Source organism: Pangasianodon hypophthalmus, chromosome 10 (genome assembly GCF_027358585.1).
Source record: "Pangasianodon hypophthalmus isolate fPanHyp1 chromosome 10, fPanHyp1.pri, whole genome shotgun sequence".
Lineage (NCBI taxonomy): Eukaryota > Metazoa > Chordata > Actinopteri > Siluriformes > Pangasiidae > Pangasianodon > Pangasianodon hypophthalmus.
The window spans coordinates 25,823,047-25,839,473 of NC_069719.1; the positions used below are offsets into that span (position 1 = coordinate 25,823,047).

At 34.7% G+C, this 16,427-nt stretch overlaps 1 protein-coding gene across 5 annotated transcripts in view; it reads right to left on the bottom strand.

Moving 5' to 3' along the window:
- Positions 1 to 9,676: 9,676 nt before the first annotated feature.
- si:ch211-266g18.10 (titin) overlaps positions 9,677 to 16,427 on the bottom strand; it is a 36,695-nt gene continuing 29,944 nt past the window's right edge. For all 5 annotated transcript variants that reach the window (XM_053237347.1, XM_053237346.1, XM_053237348.1 and 2 more), the window contains 7 exons: positions 16,285 to 16,332; positions 16,159 to 16,203; positions 15,413 to 15,457; positions 15,210 to 15,257; positions 15,024 to 15,068; positions 14,872 to 14,913; positions 9,677 to 13,929 (listed from right to left, as the gene is read on the bottom strand). In XM_053237347.1, the coding sequence (XP_053093322.1) occupies positions 13,844 to 13,929; positions 14,872 to 14,913; positions 15,024 to 15,068; positions 15,210 to 15,257; positions 15,413 to 15,457; positions 16,159 to 16,203; positions 16,285 to 16,332 (359 nt within the window). In that variant the 3' untranslated portion in view covers positions 9,677 to 13,843. The remainder of the gene's footprint in view (positions 13,930 to 14,871; positions 14,914 to 15,023; positions 15,069 to 15,209; positions 15,258 to 15,412; positions 15,458 to 16,158; positions 16,204 to 16,284; positions 16,333 to 16,427) is intronic.

The window sequence follows — 16,427 nt, forward strand, 5'->3', positions numbered from 1 at the left end:
ACTGTATAGTGTATATAGTATATACAGATTGTAGAGTGTGTGTAGTATGGGAGTAGGGGCGTATCTGTATCTGTATCTGTATCTGTTTAGTGCTCCAAATATCCGTCTCTGTATCTGTATTCAGATTTAAACCCAAAGTGAGTGTAGCCTAAATAGGACGTTCTTTTTTTTAAAAATTAAATATGAACCCATGAACCATTATGCCCATGGAAACACTGGAAAATACTGGGAAAGAAACTCCGAGGTGGAAATGTCAGCACTGTGAGCACGGTGTATGAATTCTGGCTCTGACAGTTCTTCAACCTCAGCTACATCATTCATAATTGCTCTCAACTACAGATGTGCAGGACTGTTTATTCTTTTTTTGTTCATTCCTGCCCATAATATGTTCTAACAAACTAAGTCGGATCTATTTCTCAAATATAAACAAAACTAGTGGCCTGATTTAAATAATCATCGACCCTGACAAGGCAGTTACTAAGGCTGAATGAATGTAATGCTGTAGATGCATGTACACGAATGTGGACTTTCTTTGTCCGCGAACTTCATGTATGAAAGTCAAACCCTCTCACTCACACAATATTTTGTTGTGTAGTCTCAATCAGATGTCCTATAAACAATTCTTACAAGATTTCTAAAAAAAAAAAAAAAAAAAAAAAAAAAAAAAAAAGTGAGCTTCCTATTCATATCTGAATTTGTTTCTGTTTAGAACATATTATCTGTTCATTCTGAATAATGTATAGATATATTTTTAGTATATTATAGTATAGCACAGTATGGTAATATAGCATAGTATAGTACGTAACTTGAATTGAAGATATTTCATGTCATAGTTATATTTGTCGTGAGTGTTATGAAGGTAAATAAGTGACATGACTGGTGGATTTATTACACACAACACCCCTAATAGCATCATCACTCGCCTTTCGTTTGTCCTTCACAGACTTTGACCTTCGAGGGTGTCCAGGCCGTTCGCACATATGAAAAGGCGTAATGACACAACTCAAGGATGCTTCAGTCTACTCCTGGCAACTTGACAATGTCCGAGCAGCATTATTTTTTCTCAGTATAAACCTAGACTGTCCCATTTTAAGTCATGGGACATGTTTTTTTTTAACTGCTTTTTATATGAAACGTGTGAGTGATGGAGTCCTGATCATTGAACATGTGTGTATTGAAATGTATAAATAAATAAATAAATAAATATGCCTTTTTTTCTATGCTCTTTACACATCGCTTTTTATGGTGCATCTGACAGCTGGTGTGGACTTAAACACTAGTTAAATCAGAAGCTCATGCACAACTAAAAGGCGCATCATAAAGCCTTTATGAATTGGCCTTTATTGTTCTTATTTGTCACAGATAAAATAGTTAAGTCTGTTTTTGTCTAGTCAGTATTTGAGTGAAGAAGCCCGTTTATGTGGAAATGGAGTGATAAAATAGTGAAGCTGCAACACCGGGTTGAAAGAAACTTAGAAGGATTCATTCGAAGTGAGGAAAATACCATCTTTTGTTATATGTTATGTTATGTTATGTTATGAATTTTTAATGTTATTATTGTTATTATTATTGCAATGTCCTTATTCTTATTAAATCCAAAGATGTCATTAGAATTCCAACAGAAATTTGTGGCTGGATAATAATAAAAAATACAACAGATGATGATGATGATGATGATGGTTATTATTATTATTATTATTATTATTATTATTATTATTATTATTTCCCCTATTCTGATGTTTGAGGTAAATATTGACCTGTATTTGCATGATAGTATGCATTGCACTGCTGCCACATGATTGGCTAATTGGCTAATTGCATGAATGAGCAGGGGTACAGGTGTTCCTATTAAAGTGGTCGGTGATTGTAGATGTTCAGCCGTATCTACATTTGAGGTGACCCACTACACTCCTATGACATTCAGCATGTATAATTATTTTTACAAGCTGTGTGCTAAACAAAACTTTTTCTCCTTTTCTATTTGCAATTTGGTATGCATTACTTTGTTTGGGTGTTTTTTCCTTCTTTTTTTTTCCTTTTCTTTCTATTTTTTTTACACTGGCAACTAAATTTGCATTTCTTTTCCAGTTCTTCAATCATGCTTTGAAACCAGCTTAAACTCTGGACTTAGGCTTTTCTTTTGCACATTGGCAACTAATTTAAGAAGAAAAAAAACCAACAAAACTCCATGACCATTTAGGGTTAGCCAACTTTATCAACTATTGAGTGCGCTGAAAAGGGCAGTCTGGGAGAGGACAATCTGGCCTCTGTTTAATGCGTCTTCACTTGACATCTGTGAATATAAACTGGGTTTTTGCTTATGGTGTGTACTCGGTTCAAGGGGAATGACCTGTAGTAACCTTTGCTTGGCATGAGGCGACTCATCTTGGCTTGGAGGTAATCACATAATCTCCCTAGCGTCATTACATAGCAGTGTCATTCGATTGATTTGGCCAGCGTGGTTCAGACCCCGCCTATAAAATTCTAAATGAAAAAAATGGATATTTAAGGCAAGGTGAATTGGGAGGGTTTTTTTTAAAAATAATGGATATCACAATCAATTTCTGCCTGCTGATTGCTGAAATTCTTACAAGTACTTCTGTATTAGAAACTTTTCAAAAATGCACATTATTTATGCAAATAAAGCTAATTAAGAAGTAAATATGTGTAAATCTGCATATGTAATAAAACAAGAAAGCTTTGGATGACGTATACCATGCACTGATTATATACCATACACTTATAAAAACTATTTTATGCCATTTTTCAGTATAAAATCTAACATGAATCCAACAGTAATCAACATTTTGAGAAATTCCTCAGTAATCCTTCTAATTAGATATTGGAATGAATATTTTCATGAATACAATTTCATGAATGCAGGTCATAGAAACTAGAGAGATTAATACAATGTGTTTCCACTCTAGCATTGTTTATAAGGTTTATAATAGAAATTGACATGTATATCAACAAGCTTTTCAAGGATATATGTCATGACAGGATTGTGCCAAGTGGGCAGAGCTTCAAACCACCAGTGCTGCTAAGTTTTGGATAGTGCGGTGGCAATGAGTGGAGAAAAACAGTACAATAAACATGTTGCTGTTCAGGTTTTGATATTTTTATGCCTACGGTCTAAGAGAAGACTTGTTATAGTATCAGAATTTGTCCCAAATTCTGCTCATTTCTAATTGTAGTGTCTTGCCTTGAAGAAAAAAAAAATACTGTGCTTGCTAATATCAGATCATGATTGTAATCTAATATTGTGTGGTACTGTTTTCTTTTTCCAAAACCTGTTACTCTATGCACCACGGAATGTAACTAATGTGCTGTTATCTCACAGCAGGCTGCTAATTCAATCACAAAAGCAGCGTAATTGGACTGGAAGCTAATCGGCCGTGGTTTTCTCCATTCAGCCCAAATGTAGGCCGTTGAACACAGCAGACAGTGAGTGGCTTACTCCCCATAATAACACACTTTAAATGATCCATCTGTTAACCTTAATATGAACTTGTCAGTAGGATTAGCGAGGACATGATTGGTTGTAACACACTGGCATGCTTTTGAAGCAATGCCAAATGAGTGCACATCTTTATTATTTGGATTGCTTGCTAGTGGTCTGATGTGGGTTGAATATCTGTCAGCTCGGCCCCAAAGACTTCAGGTTTGTCTCTCTGCATGCTAATGCTCAGTAGGAAGTGCTTTATCCCTATTTTCTGAAAATTCATTCACACTTTTGTGACACCAAATTCTGTGTCAGAAACCTTCAAGTTTTTACAGTTGCCTGAATGTGCAAAACACATTCACAAACCAAAAATGCAACAGCATATTAAAAAATGCAGCAACCACACAACAAAACACAACAGCAAAAACTCAAAATGGAAAGGGAAGGTTCTTATTGAATATCACATGATCGTAGATGATTGGACACGCTGTATGGCTAACACACAAAAAACAAATTGCACTTTTTCTGACAAGGAGTGATTTTTACTTTGAATAACCCAGCTTCCTTTAGGCGGGTTTGCAGTGTTCTCTTACTTATATTAATAGAATGGGTATCCATCCATCCATTTTCTATACCACTTATCCTACACAGGGTCATGGGGTAGCCTGGAGCCTATTCCAGGGAACTCGGGGCATGAAGCAGGGGACTCTCTGGATGGGGGGCCAGTCCATTGCAGGGGGCAATCGCACACACACTCACACACTACGAACAGTTTGGAAATGCCAGTCAGCCTACAATGCATGTCTTGGGACTGGGGGAGGAAAATGGAGTACCTGGAAAAAAACCCAAAGCATGGGGGGACCACGCAAACTCTGTGCACACAGGGCAGAGGGGAGAATTGAACCCCCGACCCCAGGGGTGCGAGGCAACAGTGCTAAACACTGACCCACTATGCCCCCCTAGAATTGGTATGAAATCTTCAAATGAAATTTTCTTTTTATTTCTAAGGGGAAACCAGACATTAAAGTGTAAGTGAGATATAATTTACTTGGAATCAAGAGTTCAGAAAATGTATAGTTTTCAGAACTACATAGTAGATCATACTATATAGTAGAAAATTTCCCCATGGGAAGGGTTTTTCCCAGAGCACGATAATGATACTACTGAATTGTTTATGATAATATCGTGTGTGTTGAATATCACAAGCATATCATATAACCAATCAATTATTAACAAACATCTGCTGAAGTCTTTCCACTGCAAACTTTACTCTACAAACTTTTGCTTCTGTTGCAGCCATCAGAAATGCTTGCCTTTATCTTTTTTTTTTCTCCTTGCATCCCGCTGCTCTAACTTTAAGCCGATTTTGCCTCCTCTTCATGGACTGAGAGTAGCCCGTTCACTTGTAGCCAATAAGCTTTAAGCATGAGCGTGACATCACTGTCAGATGATGCTCTCGCCAAGTGGCATGAAAGGAACGAGCCCCTTTTATTCTTTCTGAAAAGAAAGGAGTCAGTGGAGGTCTGGGAAAGCCTAGAGCTGCTCCATGTTTGCCATGGGAACTACCAAGAGGGAAGAAAAACTATTTTCAGCTGACAATGGACAGATTGTAGTCGGTCCGTCGTTCCAGCACCAGAATGTGTGTGTCTGCAATGGGAAAGTCTTTAGTGTAGTGGCACTTATTATTACACCCAAGCCTGCAGTGATTGATGAGACTGATAATGAGGTTAGAGACAAGATATTGCAGCACAGAACAACTGATATTTACTATCGCTGATAAAAACAGTGATTATCACAAGCAATAACTAAAAAATTACATTTCGTATGTTGCTAAAGAAAGCAAGATATTGAGTCATTTCATTGCAGATAGAAACATGGAGACTGTCTGGTGTCACCAGCACAAACAGAAAGCAAATGTGAGAGGAGAAATCTCCAGAAGAACTGTGCAGGAAAAACAGGCCTACCTCAGAGAACAGTTTTAAAGACAAAAAGTCACACCAAATACTTTATTAATTTTGCTTTTTTACTGTTTAGTCCTATTTATAGTCATTTTTTTATATGTAGAAGTGTTTCATTTATATACTTTGCATGCACCTAATACTTTTGCACAGTCCAGTATGTATGTGTATGCACACTCAATGGCCACATTATTAGGAATACATCTAGGAACACAGTGGGCACAGGCTCACCGACAGTTGAAGATTGGAAAAAAAAAAAAATCACCTTGTCTTGTCATCTAATATTTAGTTTTGGTGAGCCTGTGCCAACTATAGCCTCAGATACCAGTTCTTAGCTGACAGAAATTGACCCTGATGTGTTTCTGCTGTTGTTTAACATGATGTTCATTCTGAGATGCCTTTCTGCTCACCATGGTTGTAAAGAGTGGTTATCGTACCCTTTCGGTCATTTTGAACCAGTTCAGCCATTCTCTTATGATCTTTCCCATCAATGAGGTGTTTCCACCTGCAGAACTACTGCTCACAGGGTGTTTTTTGTCTTTCACACCATTCTGTGTGTGAATGTTGCACATGAAAATCCCAGGAGATCAGCAGTTTCTGAAATACTCAAACCAGCACGCCTGGAATCAACAACGATGCCATGGTCAAAGTCATTGAGATCACATTTTTTCATCATTCTGATATTTCAGGTGAACATTAACTGAAGCGGTTGATGTGTGTCTGCATAAGTTTATACCCTGAGCTGTTGCCACATGTTTGGCTGATTGGATGAATAAGCAGGGGTACAGGGGTTCCTATTAAAGTGGCCGGTGGTATATCTCCTGTGGGCTGCTGCTGTGTAATCAACAAAATCTATTAAATTTGATAATAAAAATAGTTTAGTCTATGTTATGAAGCACATTTATAAAACAAAATGACGGAGAACAATGCAACAGAGAAAATGGTTCGAAGGAAGTCAGAGGTTTTTATGGCCAGAAACATGTCATTTTACATGTTTTAATAAATTTTAGCTCTGTATGAAACTAAATAAACCTAGACACCAAATCAACACCAAATCAAGGGACAGTTTCAGTCAGGTACTGCTGCTGCCAGAGCTTTTCACCAAGATGTGTGGAAGTGCTTAGCATGCTAATCCTTTTTCTCATGAAGCATCCTGTAATGCATACCAATTGACTGGATCAAATACCTCAGTATACAGTTTTTTTTTAAAGTTATTATTATTCTTGAGCCACCAACAATGAACAGTGAATTGAAAAAGTATCCCTTTTATCCTGTATTTTATTTTAAAAGTGTAAATACATTTTATAAGTGCTATTATTTTTCTTTTTCAAGCATGCAGCATGTATATGTACAGCACGCTTTGTGCATATATGAATGCTATGTAATCTCATCACCTGCTGGTGACACGAGTTTGTTACAAGTTGGTCTGCAAATAGGATGGAAACTATCATAAGGTATACAAATCTGTAATTTAAATATAAATGTAAATATCTCATTTATATTAATATTTACATCATTTTGTTGGGATCACTCACAGTAGTAGTCTAAATATGCATGCCCTACTTCAATATAAGTGAGTGAATTAATGATAAATTATGAATAGTGCACATATTAGCTCTTGAAATTTTTGCAGCACAGGTTTCACATTTCTGTTAAGCTGGAAGCAGAGCATGTGTTTGAAATCCATGCTGTGCTCTCTGTAGATAAGCGCTGCAATATCGCCATCCTCTGGTGAAACAGTTTAGTCTGAAAATGCTGTATGTTACATTCATGCCCCCAGTGGCTGCTTCTTTATAAACACAGCTTATATCTACATACAAATATAGATATCTATATACAATACATAAATCTATGTTGCTTTTTTAAAAGTGGCTTTTCCCCGGGCCGTATTCAAAGTAAGTCCAAAAGTTATATCAATATTCAAACAGGGAAAGTTCCTCGTATTCAGAGTCGGGTTATGCAGGTACTTAAGTTGATTTTCTGAGCACTCAATTCAGATTATGCAAATCATCTACCTTTTGCTGTCAAATGTAATACGATGTAACCTAAAAGCAAAAGACTAAAAAGAAAAGAAGATGGCAAGCATTGAAATAAACATACACCCACTGATCACGTTAGTAGGAACACCTGTACAATTGCTCAGTCAAGTAATTATCCAATCAGCCAATCATGTGGTAGCAGCAGCTCAATGCATACAATCATGCAGTCAGCTAATGTTCAAATCAAACATAAAAATGGAGAAAGAGATCTCAGTGATTTTGACTGTGGAATGGTTGCTGCTGGAGTGAGTATTTCAGAAACTGCTGATCTCTCAGGATTTTTACACACATCAATCTCTTTGGTTTATAAAGAATGGTTGAAAATTTCTTATTTCAGATGTATCAGTGTGAACTCTGAACTGAATAAACAACATTAGATTGTCCTCTACCACTTGGAAAGTGATTATAATATGCATTATGTAATATAAATGTTAAATACAACATGACACTCTTCACATTTTTATATTTGTATAAACTTGCCTTGCTATTTCAATGCTTTTGTCATACTATAGCTGCTATAACTGTTATGCCAATAAAGCTGAATGAATTACATTAAATATTTCATATAGTGACCAAAATTCCAAGCTAGGTTCGGAAAATATCTTTTACAAAGCTTTAACAAAGCAAAGTGAAGGACTGGGTAAAGGACAAATACAGACTGCGTCATCCTTATTATCACCCTTATAAATGCTTATTTATATGCATTATAAAATATACGTCAAATGCTTTAAAGTCTGAAACTTTCCCCCCAAACTCATCATCAATATTCATTAAGCAGGCCTCCAGTAATAAATTCAGATTCATTAGTTCACTAATAGCATTCTTAATGAAAGCAGAACCATTTTGTATGAACAGCCACCTTATTTGAAATCACTCCTTTGTAACCTGCTGTTGCAAACCTGAGCAGAAAAATATACTGATTCTTTAAACAATGCCAGGTTTAAAAAAAAAAAGTCCTTGATGATGTCCAATAATGAGTTCTTAATGATGTCCTCTTAATGAAACCTGTTCTGTGAATATGAGGAACTGAAAGAGCAATTGCAGTACCAACTAAAACAAACTTTACCCAGAGTCTATCAAGTGTTTTTGTGTCACAAAGGAATTTGTTTGCTGAAATATGACATATTTCTTCAGAATCTTGTCACTAGAGAACTATGTGCATCATTTCAAATTGATTAACAGAGCACAAAGTGTGAACTTTCCTTTACAGGAGAGCACAACAAACAAAAACACTGGCTTTATTTTATTAAGTTAACAAATTTTTTTAAGTTAAAATAGTGAATTGAATGTATTATAAAATAAAATAGCCTACATCCCACAGAAACATTACGATTTCATGACCTTGATTTAGTACCTCATGACTACATTCGTGTGCACAAGTAACTATCGGAGTACAATATAAAAAATAAAATGCAAATTAATAGGAAATGCTGGATCAAGTGCTATTTTATAAGCTACTAAGTAATGAGCGTGGAAGCCATATTGTTAAATTAAACCAAATTTCCAGTGATTAATGATAATTACAAGTGATTGTTCAACATGGGCCAGTTACAGTGAAATAATTAAATACATATATTAATTATACGTTGAGTGACTTGTTCAAATGATTCACTTTAACATTTTTTATCATTATCATACATTATCGTACATTATTTATCATAGTGGTATTTTATTTTATTCTTGAATCTCGTTGGGCAGAGAGTATTATGAACTTCTATCATTTATGGAAGAAGTCTCCAGTGTCAGCATTTGTATGTAAAGGGCTTTATGCTTCCATGTTTCTCTTATTGTAATGACACACTGAGTTTGAATAATATAGTGTCACAGATGCTGCATTTTTTTGCCTTTAACTCTTTTTACCAGAGGCCAAAAAATGAAATTTCCTCCTGTTTTGAGGTGCCTGTGTTCAGCATTGAATTTATTTGTGGTGTCACACTCCACACTAGTGATTAATGGCTTATATGAAAGTAGATACTTGGGGCTTTTCAGTCTTTCAGTTTTTCTTTAGTATTTCTTTTTTTTATCTAGACTACTAGGACTATCAAAAAGTTGGTATGGCGTGTTTTTGTTTTTGCCAAACAGGACACTGTGCATGACCAAACAGCTCCATTCAGATATGTAATTTAAATTAAAAAATCCTACAAAATGTGCATAATTCTGTCCGTACGACTTACAACCATGTGGATCATGAAGCACAGTGTTTCATTTTGCATTTATAGAAATCATGACTCAAGATATATCAGAGTATTCATAAATATTTATTGAAGGTAAGATGTCAAGCAGAATTGTGAATTTCTTACAGGTTTTGCTCTTATATACAGAACTTGTGCTGAAAATAATGACATTATAAATGCAGATACGTTGTTTTAGGTTACCAAACAGTAAGTTCATTCCATTTTTAATTATCTAGTAAAATTCATAGCTAATTAGCTTTTTGTACTCAGGGACCCCTTGAACTGTAAAATAAATTCCACAGACCCTATCAGTACATACTGTATTTCCAGAACATTGTTTAAACTTAAATAATACAATAATATTTTGTCTATTTATTAGAGCCATATAGCTTTTTATTCCTGAACTTACCACTGAAAATAACATTAGGTCAAAGTTCAACTTATTTATAGACCTACTTGTACTTTTAGTTGTTGAGTTTTGGATTAAACGCTTAAATTTTTTACGTGACCAGTCAAACAGTCAAATGGCTATATGAACTCAATAATAAACCTAACTTTGACAATGATGTGTTGTGATTTCCACCACTGTAACTAAAAAAAAATAAAAAATCACAGGCTCCCTGTGGGTCCCCAGACACCACTTTAAGAACCACTGGGCTTATATAATCCAACAGCAAAGAAGAAACTGCAGTTGAAAAATTATACTACTTACAATATGACCTCTTTCATTCACTCACATACTAGTTCATTTTATCAGCCAGGATTTTAGATCAGTTCTAACCTGCAGTTTTACACAAAGCAGAAAACACACCTCATGCATTTCTGTTGAGAATCTGAGCAATAAAGAAATAGAAATACAGATGCCACTTGTTACACAGTATACAATACAGAGAATTTCAATAATTTAAACGAAGCTGGTCATGAGCTCCATGCCTTCAATCATGCACTGTATGTCTTCTCTGCACAACACCAGTATGCCCCTTTTTAGACTTCAGTGTCTCATAAAACAACCAACAACTTACAAAACAAGTATATTATATATTGAGCATCTTTCCTTTAACACAGAGTTCTCCAAAACGTGGCTTTCTGTTACACCATTTTCTGTTTAGGAAGTTATTTAAAAAAGACAACAACAAAAAAAAAAATCAGCAAAAATAATCTGTTAAGCCATGATATGTGACATTTTTTTCTCAAGAAAACAGTAAAATGACAAAAATGAAAAATAAAATGTCTTAGTAAATGTCAGGTTATATTCAGTTTAAAAATGTTTTCATCTGAATCAAACACTTTTACATTAAAGTAGATAAGACCAACATATTTAGTCAAAATGCACTGTATTTAAAAATACAGTTACACCAAGACACTTTTTTTTTTTTTTTTTTTTTTTTTAGGAAATATGTATCTTTATACGATTTCTGTTGTTGTAATTGTATACCAAAAAGATTTTGACAAAAGATAGCCTTTTATTAGTCATTTAATAATGATCTGAGATCATAATCAGTCATTATCATATTCTGTGAAATTCCTGGATCTTCTACGACCTACCTCTCAACAGTCTTTACTTCTAGAGTAAAATCTGTGAGTCATAATGATGTAAGTGTCCGATTTGTTATAATCAGCCTGTGATTGTGCTAGGATATTAAATAAATTGAAAAAATGTATGCAATTAAAGGAATATTTCTCAAAAAATTGTGTGACATTTTGAAATTAGTCTGTGTTTAAGATACATTGACTCATTCCAGGCTGAACACATGACATCATCTTTAGCTTCTGGTCGATTTGGACCAAATTATGATCTGAAATACTGGTTATCAGCACCAGTATTCATCAACACAAGGATACATGGAAATATTGGCCAAAAATGCTCAAAATTGTCCACGCAATTGTGTCAGTAATGATTGTTTTTGGTCGGTTAAACTGTTGTAGGTTGTTCTTTTGTGCAATAAAATGCAAATACAAAAGGACAGCTTATAACCAATCTTATACCTGTGAGTATCAAACTCGGTGCACAGGCATCTACAGACGTTTACAGATAATATGTCTGTAGATATTCTTGGAAATAGTGAATTAGCAAAGATTTACAGATCTATTCAATGCACCAGACAGGATAAGCCAGGACTATGTTTCAAAACACAAAAACAAGAGTAATGGCTGGAGTCGAAATTGTATTTACACCACAGCACTGTTGAATTCTCAATTCTGATTGGTCAGAAGGTGTTGATTAATTTTCTATAACAGCAGTTCTGACTATAATTCTGGCTGCAAGCCAAGTTTATATCAACATATCAACTCATTCTAATACATTATTATTTCTATAGTAACAAATTAGAGGTAAAATCTCAACTTTAAGTTTTCCACCACAGGAAAGTCCTCAGGGTGGAGGAACTTTTTAGTTTCTCAGTAACATGTCAAGCAGCATCTTCTTTAGAGAAGAAGGAAACAAATGTTTATAGCTGCTATAATGTAAGAGATAACAGGAACTAACTTGTTTCATGGTCGTTCCACAACATTAAATGTAACTACAAACAAATAAAAAGTACTACATGCTGTTAATAAATTAAAAGAAATCTGTCATACAAAATGAATACAACACTTGCTGACATGCTGTTATAGGAAAATAATCAACTTTATGTTGGTAACTAATGCTGCTTTGTGTTGGGCTGCATCACAACACTCCATCATTGATTATTTTACTGTAACAGCATGCTTCGTCCTGTTTTACTCCTTAACGTTAATGTTGTGATATGCAGTCCCATATCAGCTGACATATTTATAGTGTAATGCATCATATTTTAATATTTGTGTAAACATTGGTTACTAGGATTTTCCTCAAATTACAGCTTTGTGATTAAATCATTCACTGCAAAAAAAAAAAAAAAAAAAAAAAGACATCTCAGCAAGTGAAAATATCTTAAATATAGTCACACTTAACTAGTATTTCCTATTATAAGATTACCATAAACCAATTATAAGATTTTCTATAACCTTTTTTTTAATAATTTAAATAGTCTTATTCTATTGGCAGATAATTTGCTCATTGTAAGCATTTATTTCTAGAATGAAGCAAAATGATCTGCCAATAGAATATGAAAATGTAATAAGTAAAAATGTCTGAAAATATATTTAATAGTCTTATATTTGATTTATTGTAATCTTATAATGGGAAATACTAGACACATTTGACTATATTCAAGATATTTTCACTTGTTAAGATGTCAGTTTTTACAGTGTTTAATCAATAAATAATGATGCCACTGGAGCTCATAAATTCATTATCTTTCCTTAAAAGATGAAGGAATAATCCAACATCAAGGTCCCATAAGCGCATATCTGTAAGAATTTACTAAGTTGTACAGTTGTGAATAGCTAAGAATAGGGTGAGGGGTGATGGGGTGAGTGCTTGTAGCTTTGGTTACTTAAATAACATGAAATCCAGCTACAAAGATTAGGTTGGGGAAGTCAGTATTTATAGAATTTAAAGATATAAATTTACACCAAGTCCTGTACGATTGCTGACACCGTTGTACCTTCTCAAATAGTTCAGTGGATACGAAATATGTTCAGCAAACTTCACAGTCCACAAATCCATCTTTAAGATACTGTATACTGACTGTACCTTCAGTGGCTGCATTAACATCGATTACTGTGAGGTTTTTGTTACATAATCAAAGGAAATATATTTCATCCATCATTTTGATTGAAGGTAGTGGAATGCTTTGAATCAGCACTCTATCAAAATGAGGCACGAGTACCAATGTATTTTCAGTTATTAAAACCTCGTCTTTTAACACAGTGCAAAGTTTTCTGTGATCAGACGAGTGCTTTTTCCGTCGTCGTCTGTCAGAGCTTTCACGGACACACAGTTCTGCCATTCCTTTTAAGACTTACATTCAGTGTAAAAACACGAAACAGGTAGCACAATGCTGTTTAACTTGAACTGCTTCCACAGTATGCAATTGACATTTCATATTATTGACACAACTGAACTAGCTGAACTTGAAATCTAAATCTACAGCAACATAAACATATCTAGAACAAGACACACAACTAGACAGTAAATGGAATTGCCTGTATTGTCCCGTTTTTGAAAGCTCATCTAGCTCATTAAAAGTAATTGTCCTCGACCTCCTTGATTTCGACACTGAGGACCAACCGTGTATCAGTAACCTTTCAAGGTTATTGTATGTATCACAGATGTCGACATTTCACGCAACCTGATGCAGGTGACCCTCATAAGAAAGGTGGTGAAAAGGGGAAGAAGGGATACTGGATATCATATTCATCCACGTAGAAACACTGGAAGTAGGGGACTTCTTCTGAATAAGGAAACAACATGGAGCTTTTTTAGTGATCATGTTGACTTAAAGAAAACATTGAGCAGTTTCCTGATGAGAAAGTATTCCAAATGTCCAGCCAGGTCTCAGGGGTGGAAAAATCGGCAGCCCAGGACCAGTAAGTTTAAGTAAATTTATCAGGACAGGATAATGGACTATGGCTGCATGTTCATCCCATCTATATACTCATTCATTTCCCTTAGTCTCTATTAATCCACTTAATTAGTTAACTAGCACACCACGTTTTAGCCTAGTCAGTTTAAAGGCAACCAAAACATGGAACTGGGAAGGACACTACAGCTTTTATCTACTCGATGGGCTAGTCAATGAATTAATGATTTGTCCACCCCTGTAGATTTCAGATCCCAAAACATCTGGAAATTAATTAATCTAGGGCTCAGTCACGAATCCTAGACTTACAGTCTATTTAATGCGTTCTAAGCACTAGAATGTGTAGATTCAAGCAACCCTTCTTGAAAGTTGCTATTTTGAATGTTCATCTTTTGGCTCAGTGCCCAAATGACTTTTGGTATTACCCAGTAAGTTTTAGTCAAATAGTTAGGCTTGTTACCTGTAACATATAGCTAAAGGTCATAGTTTCTCTGTGTCCCCTGTGAGGCTTTAGCTAAACGTGAAGATTTATCGTGCTAATTAGCCTAATATCTGCCAGACGATTAGCTAGCCAGCTAGTTCGCAGGACACAGATTTATAATGCTCTATGTAAACCTAGAATGAAATGAATTCTACTATAAACTCTTCTGTCAAAGGCTAGCACGTGTGTTAAGAACAAAATGCTAGACTGGATTTTTATCATTTAAAACACAACAGCTAAAAGAACTGATTTTGTTCTGCAAGTGAGATTGGACCATTTGGTAATGGTATAAATAAATAAATGAATGAATGAATAAATAAATAAATAAATACCCTCTTCTGCTGGTTCAGGACCCTTGGTCACCTCAGGCTCATCTAATTTAAAAATTATGAATGGAACAAATTAGTGACTAATAACCTCAGTAAAATATAATTAATTAAACCCTCATTCAATAAATTATGCATAGAACCTTGATGTGATTTACCTTTTGTTTTCTTCTCCTCAGGCAATGTCATCTCAGTAAGTTTTTCTACAATAGAAAAGAGAAATTATACTGAAAATCTATTAAATATAACATTATTATTATTATTATTATTATTATTATTGTTATTCACCTTATTGAGCTAGTGTATAATAGCACTGAAATTAAATACAGGAAAAGACATTGTACCTTTTTCTGGAAGCTTCTCCACTGGGGTGATTTTCTCTTTAGGAATTTCTTTTATAAGAAAAAGATTTACATAAATATAAATTCACATATATCCTAAATCAAAAACAGGAAGTAAGTGGAATTGGAACAGGAAGAAGGTGAATTAAAATATGTTTTAGAATGACTTTATATTTTTATTTGTTAGAAATAATGGATAAATTTACCTTTCTTTTTATGCTCAAGCCTGACTCTTTCTTTTGGAGCTTGTTCTTTTAGAGCAAAGAGAGGGTTAATGACTTAATGACAGACTCCTTAATTTGAATGTTTTTCTGTACTAAAATTCTCAGCTGCTATTCAGTTTTTTAATCTTTTGTATTTTGGTCATTTCTGGTACGTTTTGGCCATAGCTATCCTACTATTAATAATTTAATACTTATGTTATACATCGCCTTTGTCACACTTTAGGCCACTTTACAACATGTGAGAGCAAAAAAAAAGAATAAAATGAACTAAGGCCCTGATTTGCTAAGATTTGTTGCAGGTGAATCACAAAGAATAATTGTGTAGTGGTTGTGGCTGCAGAAAGAGGCTCATACAAATTGAATACCTGCCCTTCTGATCTTCTGATCACCATTCCTGACGTGATTTATCATATATCATGCTTTTATATTAATACCTGCCCTTCTGATCTATTCATTTGCACACAAAATCAACATTCCTGAAGTGACATTTATACCCTGCTAATCAGCTGCATGTGTAATCAAATTCAGAGATTAGGATCTACAGTAATAGCAGGAAAACTCATAACGTAGAGAAAAAAGAGATCCATCACTTACGTCCATCAGTGTGTCTTCTTCTAATTGTTAAATGCAATGAACTCCAAAGATTACTGTATTAAATCTATCTGTAGTACATCACTTGCTTTACATCTTTAAATCAAGTTCCCAGAGAGTGTAAATACCACAGCTACCTTTCTTTCCAAACGCTGCTTTAGTGATGTTCTTTAGCACCCGCTCTGAATGGAGAAAAACGTCTGATCAGTTTTTACAAGCTACAATTCACCAGGATGCCTTTAATCTCATTTTATTATCCATACCTTTCTTCACAGTGGCTGCTTTAGTGATGTTTTTCAGAGCCTCGCGTCCTGAAAGAGGAAAATCAATTCACGATCAGTTAAAGAAGTACAAAGAAAACGAATACAGTGTTGCATGTTGATTGTTGTCTTGAGATTAGAGAGTA